This window comes from Rhododendron vialii, chromosome 3a, assembly GCF_030253575.1.
Source record: "Rhododendron vialii isolate Sample 1 chromosome 3a, ASM3025357v1".
In the NCBI taxonomy this organism is placed as follows: domain Eukaryota; kingdom Viridiplantae; phylum Streptophyta; class Magnoliopsida; order Ericales; family Ericaceae; genus Rhododendron; species Rhododendron vialii.
The window spans coordinates 30,650,889-30,668,916 of NC_080559.1; the positions used below are offsets into that span (position 1 = coordinate 30,650,889).

The 18,028-nt window shown below is 36.9% G+C and overlaps 1 protein-coding gene and 1 pseudogene across 1 annotated transcript; one reads left to right on the plus strand and one right to left on the minus strand.

Annotated features, from left to right (window-relative positions):
• The first annotated feature begins 8,701 nt into the window (after window positions 1-8,701).
• On the plus strand, window positions 8,702-9,869 carry LOC131319852 (auxin-responsive protein SAUR32-like). Its single transcript, XM_058350271.1, has one exon. It carries the CDS (start codon window positions 9,262-9,264, stop codon window positions 9,619-9,621), a length of 360 nt encoding a protein of 119 aa, XP_058206254.1. The 5' UTR covers window positions 8,702-9,261; the 3' UTR covers window positions 9,622-9,869.
• An 8,055-nt stretch (window positions 9,870-17,924) lies between these two features.
• LOC131321545 (U6 spliceosomal RNA) lies at window positions 17,925-18,018 on the minus strand (annotated as a pseudogene).
• Between the last annotated feature and the right edge of the window lie 10 nt (window positions 18,019-18,028).

An 18,028-nucleotide genomic window follows, 5' to 3' on the forward strand; every position in this document is an offset into this window, starting at 1 on the left:
CGAGCTATAAGTATGTATCATGCACCAATGAGGGGTTGGTTAAGTGGTTAGGAACTTAGACTTGGTTGGACAAGGTCCAGGTTCAAATCCCCATAGCCTCTAACACCATTAACGCATGGTGGGATCTTAATTTCGGCCTCGACGTATGTGCGGTGGGGTCCCTTACGGATAGCGTTGTGGTGTGATGGAACAATACTCTCTAGCAGAGATGACAGGATACCATACCTGCACTTTCCATTTTGTATACCAAAAAATACATATATGTATCGCGCTACGGGCCTGTAACTGTTACTGGCCCAATATTGCGGACTTCTTGGACCAGCTTTTGAAGTAAATGGGCCTAACAAGATTGCAAGACTGGCCTGAAAATCTTGGCGAAATAGTGAAACATCTTTCGAGGAAAGCAAAAAAATTTCACCAAACTAAGGCCCCGTTCCCGAAATGAAAATAAGTACTCCCTCCGTCCCTTTTTGTGTGTCCAGTATTTCATTTTGGGCTGTCTCTTAATAAGTGTCCATTTTGTAAAAGTTAGGGGGGTAAAAGTTGGTACATTGTCTATTTTGTCCCTAAAAGTAGATTTCATTTTGAAAAGTTAGTGAATAAAAGTGTAATGATGATGAGTAAGTAGGGAAAGTGGATGAAAAAGTTGATGTGAAATGTGTAATGATGATGTCTTTTTAATAAGTTGGAGTTATGAAGCAGGACACTTAAAAAGGAACAGAAGGAGTACTTATTTTTTAAAAAGACAATTTCAAGTTCAAAAATTATGTGCTTACGCAAAAAATTTTCCTATCAATATGGATTTTGTTTGTTTGATTTTATTGAGATCTTTTATACGGTACAAAAAAAATTGAAAAATTATTTTACATTTTTATTATTTTTGAGTTTGAAAATATGAAATAAATACTTATTTTTTTAAAAAGTATTCTGAAACGGGGCCTAACTGGGTCAATTGGCAAGTTCTTGAGAACATAACATTTGAAACAGTAGAATAAGGCATATATTTATTTATTTATTTTTGGTGCAATAAAACTATAGTCTTGTCCATCACAAGAACATTTATGTCCATGGCGTGCTATTTTATTTATGTTTTCATTCTAAAGTGTTGCTATATGTACCGACCACGGGGAGGGAAAACGTACCGACGGCCGCCGGCGGGCCGTCTCCGGCCACCGGACGGCCGATCCGAGCCGTTCAAAAATTCTAAAAAATAAAACCGAGGGGGTCAACGCGGGAATCAAGGGCATCCGAGGTGTTTAGGGTGCTTGATCAAAGCACCCTTTTTTCGTGTATATATGTACACACACATATATACACGAAAAAAGGGTGCTTTGATCAAGCACCCTAAACACCTCGGATGCCCTTGATTCCCGCGCTGACCCCCTCGGTTTTATTTTTTAGAATTTTTGAACGGCTCGGATCGGCCGTCCGGTGGCCGGAGACGGCCCGCCGGCGGCCGTCGGTACGTTTTCTCTCCCCCAATGGTCGGTACTCATAGATTTTTCGTTTCACCTATATATACTTACTACTCAAATAATTATTCAACGCTACTAGAATATCATGTGACAGTTTTCGTGTAGTACTTCAAGGTATCACGTAAGAGATGCCACGTGCTATATAGTAAATACCCAATAATTAGTTCGATCCTCAACTCGGCCTACTCCATATACATCCCTTTTTTTCTTGAAAATTAACAAATTTTAGAACCCAATGAAAGGATAGACGAAATTACTTTAAAATCTGGCACATTCTATTTGGACCCGATTCTTGGGTTGGTGTCCTGTTGATTACTTGATTTTATAAGTATAGTCAAGATCTGAATCCTCATAAAACATTGACCAAAAGCCTTTTCTTTCCTTTTTCTTTTTCTCAATGGGAGACCAAGCCTCTTGATAGAGGAGGCGTATAGATGCAGGCCTGCCTGATCACTAACATTACGAAATAGTACATTATTCCACCAAAACAGTTTTTTTTTTTTTAATAACCAGATGTCCAGACCTACTTGTGCGCGCACCTCGATTGATTTCAGAGAGCCCTAAAGTTAACGACCCGGCAAACCCTCCAGTGGCTCCAAGAATTGAAATGTTTGGCCTTTATACGATTCGAACGCTAGAACGTAACTTACAGATAACAAGCAGTTATTGTTTTTTTATGCTCACTTGACTAGACTTGGGTTTATTTCCACATAAATAGCTGAACATGTATGATTAGGTCTCACATCAGAATTAGAGAATGGTGATGTGCAGTAGTGTGCACAGGACAGTGCTGCACACCTCCGAGCCGTCGAATCGTGCATCCGACGGCTTGAATCTAATCTTGACAACCAACTATAGAGAGTCGTTCATTGTTGAAATGAGATCCGAGCCGTCGGATACACAATCTGACGGCTCGAAAGTGTACGGTGTTGTCACACGTTTTGTACACACAGTTGTGTATGTAGGAATGTTCCAATTGTGGCGCACTACCTCCTAGCGTTTAGGGGACAAAGAAAAACAACAAATCCTTTCACTATGCCCAACTTTGCCGTTGCTTTGTCCGAATTAAAGCAAGCCAGGCCAACCCCACCCATGCTTTATGGGTACTTAGGCATGGAGCTGCCTGATAGTTGTTGTTCATGGTGCTGTCGCTCAAGTGCTTCATACGGATCGTTCGTCTCGGCAATCAATATTTCGCATTTTAAAAGAATTTTTTCAGAAAAGTGTCTAACTCTTCGCTGAAAGATTTATTTTAAAATTCGAACCATCCAAGATACTTTTAAACGGATGAAATTAATTAAGCACTATACGGTACTGCCCCGAATCTGCTTTTTGGACAGCTTGGCTTGCTTCATACCTTTTCCTATTTTTTATATTATTCCTTTCTTTTGTTCCCCCCCCCCCCTCCCCCCCGGGGATTGTGTGTGTGTAAGCTTTGAGTTAAAGAGGTCGGATTAGGCTCCATTTCTATTAATCGTTCATGTTGGGTCATGTGGTACTCTAGAGCTATGTCACTTAATTCGAGAGCACAAGCGTGAAGCCTCTCATCTTTGAAAAAATTTCAAACTATCAAGATTTGCGTGAGTGATATGATTGAGAGCGAAAGCAAAGAACATTCTGAAGAATTATGTGAGTAAGGTTCAGAGTGAACCTACAAGGCTAGCTACAATGATAATCTTAATCACTCGATAAGTGGAATGATAATGCAAAAACTTAACTTAATCAGACATCGATCAGTGGAATGACCACACACGGTGAAAGCCGATCATGTTTGTTTTTTTTCCTTTTCCCTTTTGACTACAAATTTCTTTGTTGATCATTAATAAATCAGAAGAAGACAGTCCTTTTTACACGTTGGTGGTGATTATGTGGGCTTGATCGCGTACAGCGGAGATAAATTCTCATAACTCATTGATTCGTCTAGTAACTAAAATAGAATTCATTTATTAAGGCTTCATTTGGCTTTAAAAGTGGAAGAATAACTCTCTCTTTTTTTGTCTTTATTCAAAAAAATTTGCATTTATTAGTTTTGTGTCAAACTTTTGTGACTTATTGACTCGTCTCGGCAAGAGGAATCGAAAAAGTAAAAAAATTGATCGAAACTCATAATTTTTTTCAAAAAGACAAGAATAAGTAAAAAAAAAAAAGCCTACTTATTGACTTAATTTTGTCTTTATTCAAAAAATTATGAGTTTCGATCAAATTTTTTTTACTTGTCCGATTCCTCTTGTCGAGACGAATCAATAAGTTACAAAAATTTGACGCAAAACTAACAAATGCAAAAAAAATTTGAATAAGAACAAAAAAAATAAGTCACTCAACTTTTTAATCCAAACCCATCCTAAATTTACTAGTAAATCGAAAATTTATCACATTAAAAAATGTATACATCCAATGTTACATCCAATAAAAATTTGTGATACATGTGTAAGGTGTAGTCAATATGTCCGAACCTGCCTCGTAGATGTATTTGAAATGATACCCAGCTCATGCTTTGTTGGAAACATGATTTTACCATCACGCTAAGATTGGAAAGCACCACCACGATGCAGAAATTACACCACACTTTAAGAAGACCCAAGAGATGTGAGGACTAAAATTTTGGTTTTCACAAGGAAACTACGACTTGTCAAAATTCTTCACTTTACGCGCTTTCAAAACTTTCCACCTCCACTTCGTATCCACTTCAATGATCGGACTCGTACACACTATAGAGGTTAGAGCTAGCTACTCAAGTACGTAGAACAACCGAGCAAAGCATCAAGTTAATCAGAATTCAACTAATATCTTATTGGAGTATATTTTTTTTCAAGATATATGTCCTTAGATTAGATAATACTAGCTAGTTGGTTTCCGAGTAACTTGATTTTTTACATATATATAGTTGTTGTACTCAAGAAGGTCTACAATGTGAACCGCTGCGATCGTTGAAGTGGATGAAAAACGGGTTAACATACATACTCCATATATGACCGGGCTACACAAGACAGCCAAAACAGAGAGAGAAGCCTTCTCCTTAATTTTCTGATCCACAAGTATGCATGCGGGGATCCATATGCTCACAATTCAGCAATCTAAATGGAAACAAACAAGCTAGCTACTCAAACTAACTAGGGAAAGACTACAATACATACCTCTTATTTGGGTGTGTATCATATGCACCCATCAAAATGTTATAAATTATAGGGAAAATATTACGAATCGTATTGCTAAAAAGTTACGAATCGTATACGTATAAAGGTTACGAGATACACCAAAATGTTATGAATCATAATGAAAATGTTACGAATCTTACTGCTGAAAGGTTATGAATTCTAGAACAAAAGTTATAAAACACACTAAAATGTTATGAATGAACCCTTTGTAAGGGTGTGTATTGTAGACTTTCCCAACTAACTAATACAACTCTTTTTTTTTTGGGCTTTTGAAGTTGATCTTGGAAGAAGTTGTAATAAACCATTTGCTAACTAATTGTCAAACCCTTTGTTTAGAGTTGGAAAAATCTCTCTCTCTCTCTCTCTCTCTCTCTCTCTCTCTCTCTCTCTCTCTCTCTCTCTCTCTCTCTCTCTCTCTCTCTCTCTCTCTCTCTCTCTCTCTCTCTCTCTGGGATGGAATCAGAATTTGTATCTTCAGAGGATCAAAGCATGACGATAAAAAAATATACTCCTGTATCACTAGCTGGCAAAGCAGTTTGTTTATTTACCGGTTCAGTTCTATTGAGAGACTCGGGATTTTTATTTTTATTTTTTATAATCGAATGTTCGGACCGGTTTGCGCGCACCTCGATTAATTTTGAGGCCCCGGAGATAATGACCGGGCATAACCCTTAGTGGCTCCAAGGTTTGGAATATTTTGGCCTCCGTAGAATGAAACATGCGACCTCAAGAAGGAACAGTTATTGCTTTCTCACAACCACTTGGACAAATCCCTCGGGGTTAAGATACTCTCGATTTTACGAGTCACCAAATCCGCAGTAAAGGTTTTAACTAGAAATCCGACCAATGAATGTGAGATTCGGGGATCAAAAAAAGAAGAAGTGAGATTCGGACTGAAGCTTGAACCTGTTTTTATATTTTTGTCAAACTTCAACGATGTAAAGAGGAATATCTTATTTCGTTTTTTTTTTTTTTGGCTTATTTCAAATAGGAAAAGTAAATATAGGTAACTAGATGTGTTCATTGTATTAATCTTGTAGGCATATATGCAAGGACGGAGCTATGTCGGAGTTCGGGGTCCTGGCCCCAGCTCCCCGAGCTTCCGAGTTTTAAAATTTTTATTTTTTACATATCTGATTTTGAATATTATTGATAACTATTCGTGTATAGCTACTTATAATCTCAATAATTTTGGTTCGATTTGATAAAAAACCAGTTATTTTACATTCTCAATTTCTTTCATAAATAAAAAAATAAGCACGTGATAGTTTATGTAGCCTAAAGAATCATTTTAATGTACAAATGTAAAAAATTGGAAAGCAAAAATCTTATGATATACTATATGTTCCGATGAAAAATACATGTCTATTAAGCGTCTAAGCCGGGCCCCCGGAGTTAAAATCTTGACTCCGCCACTACATATATGAGAAGAAAGTTTCCACATTGCCTGCATATGCTTCAACGATGAATAAAAATACTACCGTACTTTTTACTAGCGATGACCCGTTCTATACACGGGATCATTAGAAAATTGACGTCTACATACTGGAGTACTAGTATGTGGTAATATGTTTTTATTTGTCAAACTTCAACAATGTAAAAAGTAATTCTATTTACTTTTTTTTACTTGTTTTCTTATTCTATGCGAATAGAGAAAGTAAATAATGGTAACGAATGTGTTTATTGTTAGTCTCAGAGACATGAGAAGAAAGTATATATATCAACATTGCTTGACTCTGCTTTAACAATGAATAAAATTACTCGTATAAAAATAGAATAATTTTTAGTACTAGCGATTGACCGCACGTACGGGATTAGCAGAAAGAACCAGAACAACTGGGAGTGAAAGTTTGTTGTTTACATTTAAGAAAAGAGAGAAACTTCTTCACGAAGCCTCCGTGAACAGGATGTTCACGAGGTCTCTCAATTTCGAGCGTCCATTTCGATTTTGGATGGTTTAGATTTTAATAACATCCAGACCGTCTAAAATCGAAACGGACGATCGAGAATGCGCTCTGCAAAAACTTATTCACGGGCCCTCTTAAGAAAATCACATGATGGTTTTTATTTCGCCCCTACGAATCAAAAAATAATACTTACCGATATCCACTAGAGCTGATTTTTTACAGGGCCCCATAAAATAATATTCAAAAATTTATGAATATTTTTCTAAATTTTTTTGGGACCCGAAATAAAACCAAACGCGTTTATCTCTGCGTGGTTCTCTGCGAATTGTCTCTGCCGTTTGCAGAGCTGTTTTCAATACTCCAACATGAGAGCATGCTATTGCTAGGTTTAGGGAGAACGGTGTGCAGCCAAATCCGGCACGCAATCGGGTCATGGCCCAACTTGGCCTCCTTGGGGGCGCGACTTGCGGATCCCGGATCCGTACTGGCTATACACAGAAAATTCCTGCCGCATAAATCGGTAGTTTGGTGATGGGGCAATGGGGGTGTTTGGCCACCCACTTTTCACAAATTATTCAAGTCAATTTACGCGCACATTGACTAATTTTAATGGTCTCTTCAAAAGAGTTTGTAGCACATAAAAATTTCGAACATGAGAACTTGAGAGGGAATAAACTCCCAAGTTTCAGGTATTCACCACTAGGTTAATCCTATTTTAGGTTTGCCATTTTCATATTTTGGGGGTTTTGAGTTCACGCTATATTTTTGGTATATTTTGTTTTGAAATTCCTTTTTGTTTTTTCTGAATTTGTTTTAAATTCATGTTTTATTTTTTGGATAACTACATGACGAGAAGAGTTTAAAAAGTGGAAAATCGTGAGTAACAGCAAAAAAAGGTTTTACAAAAAAAGAAAAAATACCAAACAGTCAATATTTTTTTCGTGTCGTTTAATATGAAATTTTTTCAACTTCAGTGCACATTTTCAAACTTTTTCGACTCTCGTGACGAGATAAATGATTAAAATCCCAAAGATTCCAGAGAATAGCTCAACAAAAATTACGGAAAATAACTTTTTATTAAAAAAACATATTTGCGCGACTTTAATGTGCTCCGGTCTTGTTGGGAATAGGAATCAGGTGAAGTGACGCATTTGGGTGGACATGTTCGATCGAGCTCGGCCATTGGATGTTACCCCAAGCTGACGTGTAATGACAGGCTCATTGCCGGTTAAACTTAGCGCTTGTAGACCCCACAACCACCGGCGTGGCGCAGCCTTCGTGGTCACACCTTATCCAGGTGATTTGATCTCCACCTTATCAAAACTATCACAAAGTCTTTTTTTAGTAAACTAGCAATTACTATGAGCAGTCCAAGTTAAATTCTATTTCCAGGTGATTGCTTAACAGCCCAGGGATTATTAAACTTGCGGTACAATTAAACACGAATCTACGGTGTAGAACTCTGCCATGTTAGGACTCAACTTCAGAGATTTGGCTTTTGCTTATAGATATCTTTGTTTTTAAAATTTAGGAGTAGTAATTTCACAGCATTTTACCATGCACAATCAGCTAAAAGACACACAAGAAAAGAAAAAAATAAACCCCAAGCCTAGGTCATAGCCGACCAGTAATGCTACATACACATCAACAACATGCATCTCTCTTACATACGTATCGGCCCCACATATTTAATTGTGGGACGGGATCCACCCTTATGTGAGATGGGTGTGGTTGGAATTGTTGTGTTTATAGATTTCGTCAAATTCAACCGAGAGCATTTAAATCTAATTATTCGTGCATAACACTTAAGTCTAATTAATCTATTTCATTATACCTCTATATATCATACCTAAATACTTATTGGAGTACATATTTTTTTCCCGATTGCCAGAAAATAAGGATGTTGGTGAACCAAATTTCACATCTCAGTAAAATCAAAATGTACGTCGACGTACATTTTAATACCTTATCAAATACCCTTGACCGGCTTTGCAAAAAGAAAAAGAAAAAAAAAAGGTAACAGGGAGCGGACTGCGAAAGGTCAACGCCTACCGGCCGTTACAATTGTGTTTTCATATTATCATAACTGGCGACAGCAACGTTTGACCTGGGAATAGTCCTTTCTGGCTTTTTTACCAGTTTTTTTTCCCGTTGAGAGCAGGAACTACGAAACCCCAATCCCTCTCTCGGACGGCAATTATATATCCCACCCCCAAGTTAACTAAATGGCGGTTGCACCTCAAAAACACCTCCTCTAGAACATCCTCAAAAATACCTTTGACCTCCCTTCTCCTCTTTTGTGGTGCTGTGTAAATCAAGAAACCTCTCTCTCTCTCTCTCTCTCTCTCTCTCTCTCTCTCTCTCTGTGGTATACCTCTTGTGTATACACATATCCTCCCTCAGGACCCTCACTATATAAATCGCCCTCCCCAATCTCTGAATCCCCCTCTCAAACCCCCCCTCCTCAGAAAATTCATGTGTTTAATCTCAGAATACTACTCTAACCAATTATACCATGAGCAACGTTCCAAGAGTATCTCTATCAGACTCTTCCCTGACCCTCTTCAAACTGGCCATTTCTGGCTCTGACCCCTGGCCCTTCTCTATCGTCTCCTTCTAGCCTCTGATCAAATTCAAACAAAAAAGAAAGATCCATCACACCAAGGGGTTTCTTGTAATTTTCTTGGTTTTTTTTGTTTGTTTGTTTTTTGTTTGGAAGTACAGATGGGAGGAGACAAGATTAGTGTGTTGAATAATTTTCACCTGCACTTCCCCCACCTTCATCTCCACCACAAGAAGGAGATGATGGTGAAGGACATTCCGAAGGGCTGTCTGGCTGTTATGGTGGGGCAAGGGGAGGAGCAGCAGAGGATTATAATCCCGGTCATATACATCAACCACCCACTCTTTATCCAGCTGCTGAAGGAAGCCGAGGAAGAGTATGGGTTCGATCACAAGGGACCCATTAACATTCCTTGCCACGTCGAGCAGTTCCGCCATGTCCAGGGCATGATTGACAAAGATCAGCAGTCCCACCACCACCACAGCCACCACCACCACCACCTTCTTTGCTTCAAGGTTTGAAAGATTGTGGATTTGAATTGAAAGTTGGGAGCTTCCGTGTAAAATATTCAGCAGTGTCACGGATACAGATGTTCCGAAACCATCTCCCAATTATTTTAAACTTGTTGTTTAATGTTTGATTTTTTTGTTCTGTTCTTGTTTTTATTTAGTGTAGTAATTTGGTGAACCCAAATACATGTACCCAGATTGCTGTGGAAGTTGATGACAGTATTAATTATTACATAAAGTTATTCATATTTGTAGCTGTATTTTTGTTGTTGTTTTGATACTCCTAGTTTAGATTTTTCTTATTTCTTTAATTTCTTCATTTACAGATAACTAAGATATACTACACCATCATGTTCCGATGGATCAACACTCAAATAAGACATACATATATGTATGATACTTTTTGAGATATGAATCAATAAAAATACTTTTGAAACAGCTCGGATTGTGCATTACATCAATGCATGCACGTACTACAAGGTCCCCGGTTCCAGATCGGAATATTACTCCATTTAAATTTGTGTAGATACAAAATGTTCTCTGTTTTTCTTAAGGTCTTCTTCCTTCTTCTACATCACTTTTTTGCCAGCTATGGTATTAATGATGAAAAGTATGAACGCATGAAATCGGTTTTTAGAGAGAGAGAGAGTGGTTGGGAGGGTGGAGGGGCCCCAGATGGTATTTGCTCGATCGAAGGCAATTAGAAAAGTTTGATTGATTAGGTTGTGGGGTGGTGTAGAGCCCAGAAATGATGGACATAACAGAACACGAAACTCTTTCCTTCCTTATTAGCGTTATATATTTGTGCCGTTACCCCAAATCAGCTTACCTTAGCATTACATAATGAATGATGCAAACCATATACATATAATAGTCATTCTCCAAATTAGGGTTTCGCGATTACGGCAATACCCATGCTAATTAATTATATGGAGTAGATTATGAAGTAAGAATATTAATACGGGATACTGATCACATATGAGATCGATACGATGATATGGTTAAACCTAAACAACGAGGACAACTAGAGTACGTATGCAATTCCGTGAGTACAAATGAGATTGATTCGATCGACACAATCTCAGTTTCATAAAAGTACAAATACTTGACCTAAATTATGTGAAAAGTATTCTATACTTTGAAAATAAAATAAAAAATCTTTTCATATTGTGCATTGAGACACAATTCCGTGAGTACCAACATATGATACGAATATGTTATTCATATGACTCTCGTATGTACAGAACTATTTGTGTTTCATAGCGTGTGGACTACTAACCCTCAGCCATTGTAATTACTAGTTTTTTGCAAGAATCTTATCAAATAAATGAATGGTTGTGGAAATTACCCTAACGCGTTGAACATCACAAAATAATTCCAAATTATAAGTGACATCATTGTGCTTGGAATCTTGAAAAAGGAAATTGGTTTCATATAACATCACCTGTATAACGATATGTTTGAAAATGATTAATGGAGTCAACTGTTTCTTAACAATGAAAAACATCTTAGTGGAAGACAAAGTCAAGAGTCCCATCAAGAGGTTAGGCCGGAAACTTCGTCGGAGGTCATGCGTCGATGTCAGATACTTGGCGAGACACTCATCAAATTAATATACGAAATCAAAGTGTTCTATATTTTTTCAGGTAGTGATTTTGCCACACCCTTTTTTGATAATGTCACACCCTGCAAATGTATTTTTTGGTGTAAAAATACACTTGCAGAGTATGACAATATCAAAAAATAGTGTGACAAAATCATTTTCCATTTTTTCCCCTTCCCTTTTTTTTTTTTTGCTCTTTCTTTTATGCCTTTTTCCATAATCTAATTGTCATCAAAGGGGGAAAACAATCAAAGCTATAAAATAAAGTTTGCTTAACACAAAAAATGCCCCAAAAAAAGATTATCTTTTCTAACCGTTTCCTCGAATTGGGTTATTTGTTTTCTATTTTTTTATTTCTCTCTTCGAGACAAATCACATAATGAATACCCGATTATGAAAAAACATAAACTATATAAAATGAACGAGTATGCCTAATTACATGTGTCCAGTTAATTTAGTCTTCTGTCATCAGTTAAGTAGTGGAATCAAGCAATGTAATTAATAATGAGAGATTTAGTGATAGGTCCACTATAGACAATTTATAAGTCCACAAGTCACACCTAATAGTTTTGTAAAGCCACAGGTCCACACAATCTAAGCCCTAGGGTACCCTATAAAAGTGTCTAAAACCCTAAACCCTATAAAAGTGCCTAAAACTCTAAACCTTATGAAAGTGCATAAATCACTAAAACCCTATAATAGAAAAGTGCATCTTAAAACCTTATAAAAGTGCTCAAACCCTAGGATACCCTACGCTAGGGTAATCTACCCTACCCTTGGGTACCCTATCCTATAATAAAAAAGTGCACCCTAAAATCTTATGAAAGTGCCTAAATCCTAGAGTATCCTAAAATAGACTTGAGACATTACATAATTAATAGGTGGACTTATAGGTTTATGAAGTTCACATAATGAACCTATGACTAATTTTCTAATTAGTATATACTCTTATCTGAACAATAATTCTAGCATCAACTAAACCAATGAAAAAGACGTATTGATTGATCAATCAGAAAAAGCCAACAATCCTTCCATCAATCATCTGTTAACGTCATGTAATTCAATAGTTCAAGAGCACCGCCATATAGTGCTCCGGATCACTCCACAACCACACGTTTCCGTGGGAAATGTTAATTAGAATATTGTCACTATCTTTCTTCTTCACTTCTCATTATTTGAGATTAATCAGTTGTTGGTTTAATTTCTTTCTTTATTCGTCTGTATATGAATATGTATCTTGTTCTCTTTTTTGTTTTTGGATGCCAACCTCTTATCTTGGGGTTCGAGAGGCGCGTGATAGTCGGGGCCTGAAGTGCCAACCTAATTGTGATGCCAGGTTTTCCCCGTAGTGATGCCATTTATGGTTGTATCCATTTTCATTGTTGTACCTATATATTCCACTGATTAATAAATTCCTTTTTCGCCAATCGAAAAAGGCAGCTGATCGATTTCTTTAATAAATTCCCTACATTTTCAATCGTTAGTTAACCGAATAAGTATTAAATTGTGAACCACTAGCTAGCAACACTTAGGATTCTCGTGCTATCTAGTCTATCCTAGAATTTCTCTCCCCTAAAATGTAGGGAATTGTACTGAACAGCTTAATTTCTTTAATATTGGCTTGGATGATTGATTATACAAGCATATATTGACTTTGAACTTGTCTTTCTCTAGATCTAGAAATTTAAGATTTCAATATATACGGTTTACACTCCGATTCATATGACACATGCGAGCACTTCTGGTTAACGTGGCAGAGCTAGAATTTTTATTGTGCCGCGACCGAACTATATAAGGCAGAGAAAACGCAATTGGACCAAAATTTGGTTATCTATCGGTTTTATACATTTTTTGCTAACTTATTATATGCATCAGATTTAATTATTTGGTACTTAGAATACTTAGATAGATACTCGAAATTGATTATTGTCATAAAAAAACCAGACAATTTTTTCTTACAGAAAATTAAAAACTAGTATTCGAATGGGAGAATTAACTTAATTTGTTTCAACTTTTTGAGATAAATTTGTAATTAATTATACCATATTTATGTACTACTATAATAAATAAATGAAAAGCACCAAAGCTATCTTCGCGATGCCAGGCACTGACTTCTAGACACATGAGTTCTCGTGAGTCACTTAATTAGTACTAACATATCGGAAGTACAAAACCTCGATTTGCAAAAGTTAATCCTATTAACCATCTTGACGAGAGTTTCTGTAGTGGAAAAAGTAGGCTTGTCGGACTTGGCTCGAATTGTCAAGATGAAATCTAAACCATTGATAGTCGAGATAAAAAAGTTCGGATTTTGAAAGTTCAGATTTTGCCCTTCAACCCGACACCGGTTCCAGGGTTGTATACGCTATATAGTGCAGTGGAAGATGGCATGCAAGAGAATGAAGAAATTATTGAGCTTCAAGTTTGCTTTGTTGCTTTTGAACTTTGAATAATACTCGCGAAAGTTGACAATTGGATTGGCCTGAAATTTGAATTATATTTGCGAAAGTGGACGATTGGATTGGCCCCAACTGCTTTGAATCAATCATATATACACAGTTGACGGTACTCATCCTATATCTTAACTGCAGCAAATTCTCCTTTTGAAAAAGAGGAGTGGTTCTTAATCAAACAAAGTGTCTGCCATATTCCCCACACTCAATCTTCAACTTGTTTTTGCTTTTTTCCCTTTACTTTTTCTCCTTTTGCTTATTACCCATTATGTTTGTTACAGGAATAATATTGTTCCATAATATTGGAGTCCAACAGCTTACAGCTCCAATAATCTTGCATGTATATATAGGCCAGGAGTAGCGTTACGATTGGCAACGGGGTGGCGTGGGATGGATATATATACCACTTGTTCCTGTCCCCGAACCCCAAAACTCCTATCCAATTCTTGTCTCCGCCCCAATCTCCATCAGGAATCAGTTTGTTTACTCTTCATCCCCGCCCCAAATGGGAAACTGTCTCCGGTAGAAAAACCCAAATATGAAATTTCAACTCCAAACAGCAAGCATTTGGGGAAAAAAGGCCAGTTGATGTAGAAAATAAGAAGAGAAGATCAAAATAAAGTGTGTTTCTCATGGAATTCGTTTTTCGTTTTGTTTCACATAGAAATTGAACAACCACAAGTATTGCAATTTCCTTTTAGTTTTATTTTCGGAATCACATACCAGGTCCCAAAAGAGCCCAATATTTGGAAAATATTCAAATTAATTAATAAATCTGTGGCAACTAGTTAATTTACTAAATAGATATCTGTATTTTTAACCCCAAAAAAAAAAAATCACTTCAACAAGATTAGCTTCTTTTTATTTATTTATTGTTTTTCATAAAATTCATTCATCAAACTCATACGGCACTTAAAAAGAGATTTCGTAACGTTACAATAATTGATACTTTAACGTCAGCTTGAAGCTAAAATAGTTTCAAGGCAGACAATCTCTATTATAAAACAGAAGGGTGTGGGGACAAGTTGTTGGAACGGCTTAGATTCATTTGATCCAAAGGCTGTAGTGTATTCTCCCACTTCCCGGTTAAGTGTCCATGATTTTCACCTAAATCGCACAACTGTCATCCCTTTCCAATCGGGATGCGTAGTGCCGTAGGCACGGGTTAGCACTAGTCTATGATATTTGACTTGCAACCCGCTTGTATAAAATGGATCCGGATCCTCTCCGGTCCATTTGGACATTGGACTAGACAAGATTGTCCAAATCGGAACCGTTCACTAGCATAATTAATGGTTTAGATTTGTTCAAAAACTCTTCCAGGTAAGAGTTAACTCTTCCATAGAAGAGTTTTTGAACAAATCTCAACCATTCATCGCAAAAACTCAACCATTCATTGCAAAAATGGACGATTACATATGCATGGACTATCTCGTCCAATCCAAATCTTTGAACGGGAGAGGATCCATTTCCTACAAAAGTTATTGTATAGTTACAATATGGCATGGGTGTATATCAATATATCTGAGGTGCTATATACATTACTGCGTGAGATTATTCTGCGATCACAAGAAAAGTTTTTACTCCTATATGGAATAGGATCCTCTAGCTTAGTCTCTTAAAGGGACTAAACGGTTTTGGTTCGGATCGTTTTTTAGCCCTTCCTGAGTCCATTTTGATGATCATCACCGCTAATATTTTAGATCGATCTCATCTAGTACATTAGGCACACACACACACACAAAATCATGTTAATCGTACATTGATGTCTTCTCAAACCATATTTATCTCTAGAAAAATATATTTTTACCCAATATTGCAATGTTTCTGAACCCATTTTTTTAAAGATAAATGTGTTCCGAAAATATATTAAACGCTATCTGATTAACATGGTATTTTGTCGACGTGCCTAATACTCTCGACGCTATCTAATCTCAATCATTAAAACGGACCGGTAAGGACCCGAACAGAACCGTCAAGTCCCTCAAAGGGACAAATCCCATTCCTTTATACATCTGGGCCAGTACTCAACAAGGACATGATACTCAGAAAAAGGGGCAAGCAGGCATGCATCCACAGTCAATGGGAAAACCAAATTCACTCAAGTTTTTTTTTTTGGTTCTCAAATATTAAACGATGGGTAGCGGAACATACAGTTCTGCATTTTTGAAAATATCGAAATCAAGAGTGTAGTACGCTATGAACTTATACACAAAATTATAATTAATTTTGTTACCGAGGAGTGGATACCCGTATTATTTAAACACACTCAATTGTGGGGTGTGGATCGTAGCATTGCTCACCGTGGTTTTGACAGGCACACTTTTGATTTCACTACCTCTAGGATTTGTTATGCACAAAAAATGAAGTTTCATTGCCATCCTTTTTTTTATTTTATACGAGCATTGATAGGAATTAATACAGATTTTTACAATACAGAACCGGATAAAATTGTGTTTAGAGAACTGTTCGATGTACACATACACATTCATCGCACACATACACACGTGTATCGAACGATTTCGGATACAGTTGTGTATTGAATCCGTGTTACTAGACTTTTTCTTTTGTGATTCTCTTTGTTTGAATTAGCCAAATGATTGGTGCCTTTTCTCTACATGTCACAATCTAGCTCCACCAATAAATTAACAATCAGACAACAAGTATTATTACAATAGAAAAAATCTTCTTTACGGTTGTTCCGTAAAGAAGAAGTTACGGAGCTCATTCATGAACGTCCAAAGTGATTTGAGAATCTGGATTGAAAATCAATTATGACCGGTAATAATTGATTGTGATTAACTTTTTCCCGAAAAAGTTTCATTAAAATCTAAACCGTCCAGAATCGAAATGAACGCGCGAGATTGAACAGCTCCGTGACACTCTCATTAGAATAATCTAATGTTGTTAAGAGGGTCATTATCAGGCCGTGTTCGGTGAACGCTCGAATCTATGGACTAATTACACGAATATAGGAAAATAGACTTGCCTAATTAATTATCATTTCCCTCTTACTTACTCTCTGATCTTTTTTTTAGTTTTAAACTCTGAATCGAAATGAGGTGTTCCTTTTTTCTTTTTTCTTTTTCTTTTTTTATCACCATCAAAATGAGGCGTTTAAGTTTTGTTTAATTAGTTCAGTTGGTTGCTGCGGCTATTAATGAGACTAGAACAGAAGTATTAGAACCACAAACACATTTGCAGAAATAATTGCAGGTGTGGGACCCCACAACGCTGCGCAAAACTTTCCGGATTTGAATAGTACTTACAATTTTGTTGACGTTTAAGTGAGGCCTCGCTTTTAATCTTCGCAAATAATCACAATAAAATTAAAAATTTAAAAAGTCAATTAATAAGTGACCACCACCCCCTAATGTTATAGTAAGACCTAGCAAAGGGCTATATTTCAATGTGGGAATGTTCAAAGAATTGCAGACCAGTTGCAACTACTTTTACAAATCCATAATATTCTAGCAGTCAGGAAAAACATTACATGGTTGACTTCGTGGAAATCCGACCACTTCTTCAAAATCTCTGATGTTCTGATCAGAAGGAAAGAAATCGCTTGTTGCACAAGGTTTAGTGCACATTAGGACGGTCCGTCTCGGTAATTAATGGTCTAGATTGCTCGGTGCCGTGCGTAATCTCAACCACCCAACCGTCTCGGCAATTCTGGCTATTGATTGCCGAAACGGACGGTTTAGATGTGCACAGCACCATTCCCTAGTCTGAAAGTTAGGCTGAAAATTGATGTTTCCGAACTATATGTGGAAACCAGAAAAGGGGGAAACTGGTTCCAGCCCAACTCTTTAAGACACCAAACACACAGTGTCAAAATCCTTTGAAATTCCTTTTGAGGAGTTGTATATGTTTGACACGCTTTTCATGTCTTTGATCTGCTCTACCTTTATTTTTTTAATTTGTTTTCCTATTCAGTTCTTCTTTCTGTCTTATTCTTTTTTATTTCGACAGATGAAGAGTTCATATCAACTTATACACGGCACATCAATTAATCCGGAAATTCTGAAGTTAACAAAGCAAACCACTGGTACTTCTAAGAGCTTTTTACTAGCAATGTGAGTCTAACCTGCAAGCTCAGATTGAGGTAGATGGAGATGGAGATGGGGATTCCATATAATTAGAGGGCTTGAAGATATCATAGTACTAATTAAAATGCATGTGAGCTCCTCCCAACAGTTCTCTTTTTTTCTTTAGCTCCCAAAATACTCTTCGACAACCAAAAAAAATTTCAATAAGTAAAAAATTTGGACCATTTCTCGATTTGTGTGTGCTTCTTGGCCATGCTAATCTTCTCTGTATTGTTCCAATCTTTTCAGATGTCCCCAAAGGGACCTTCGACAAC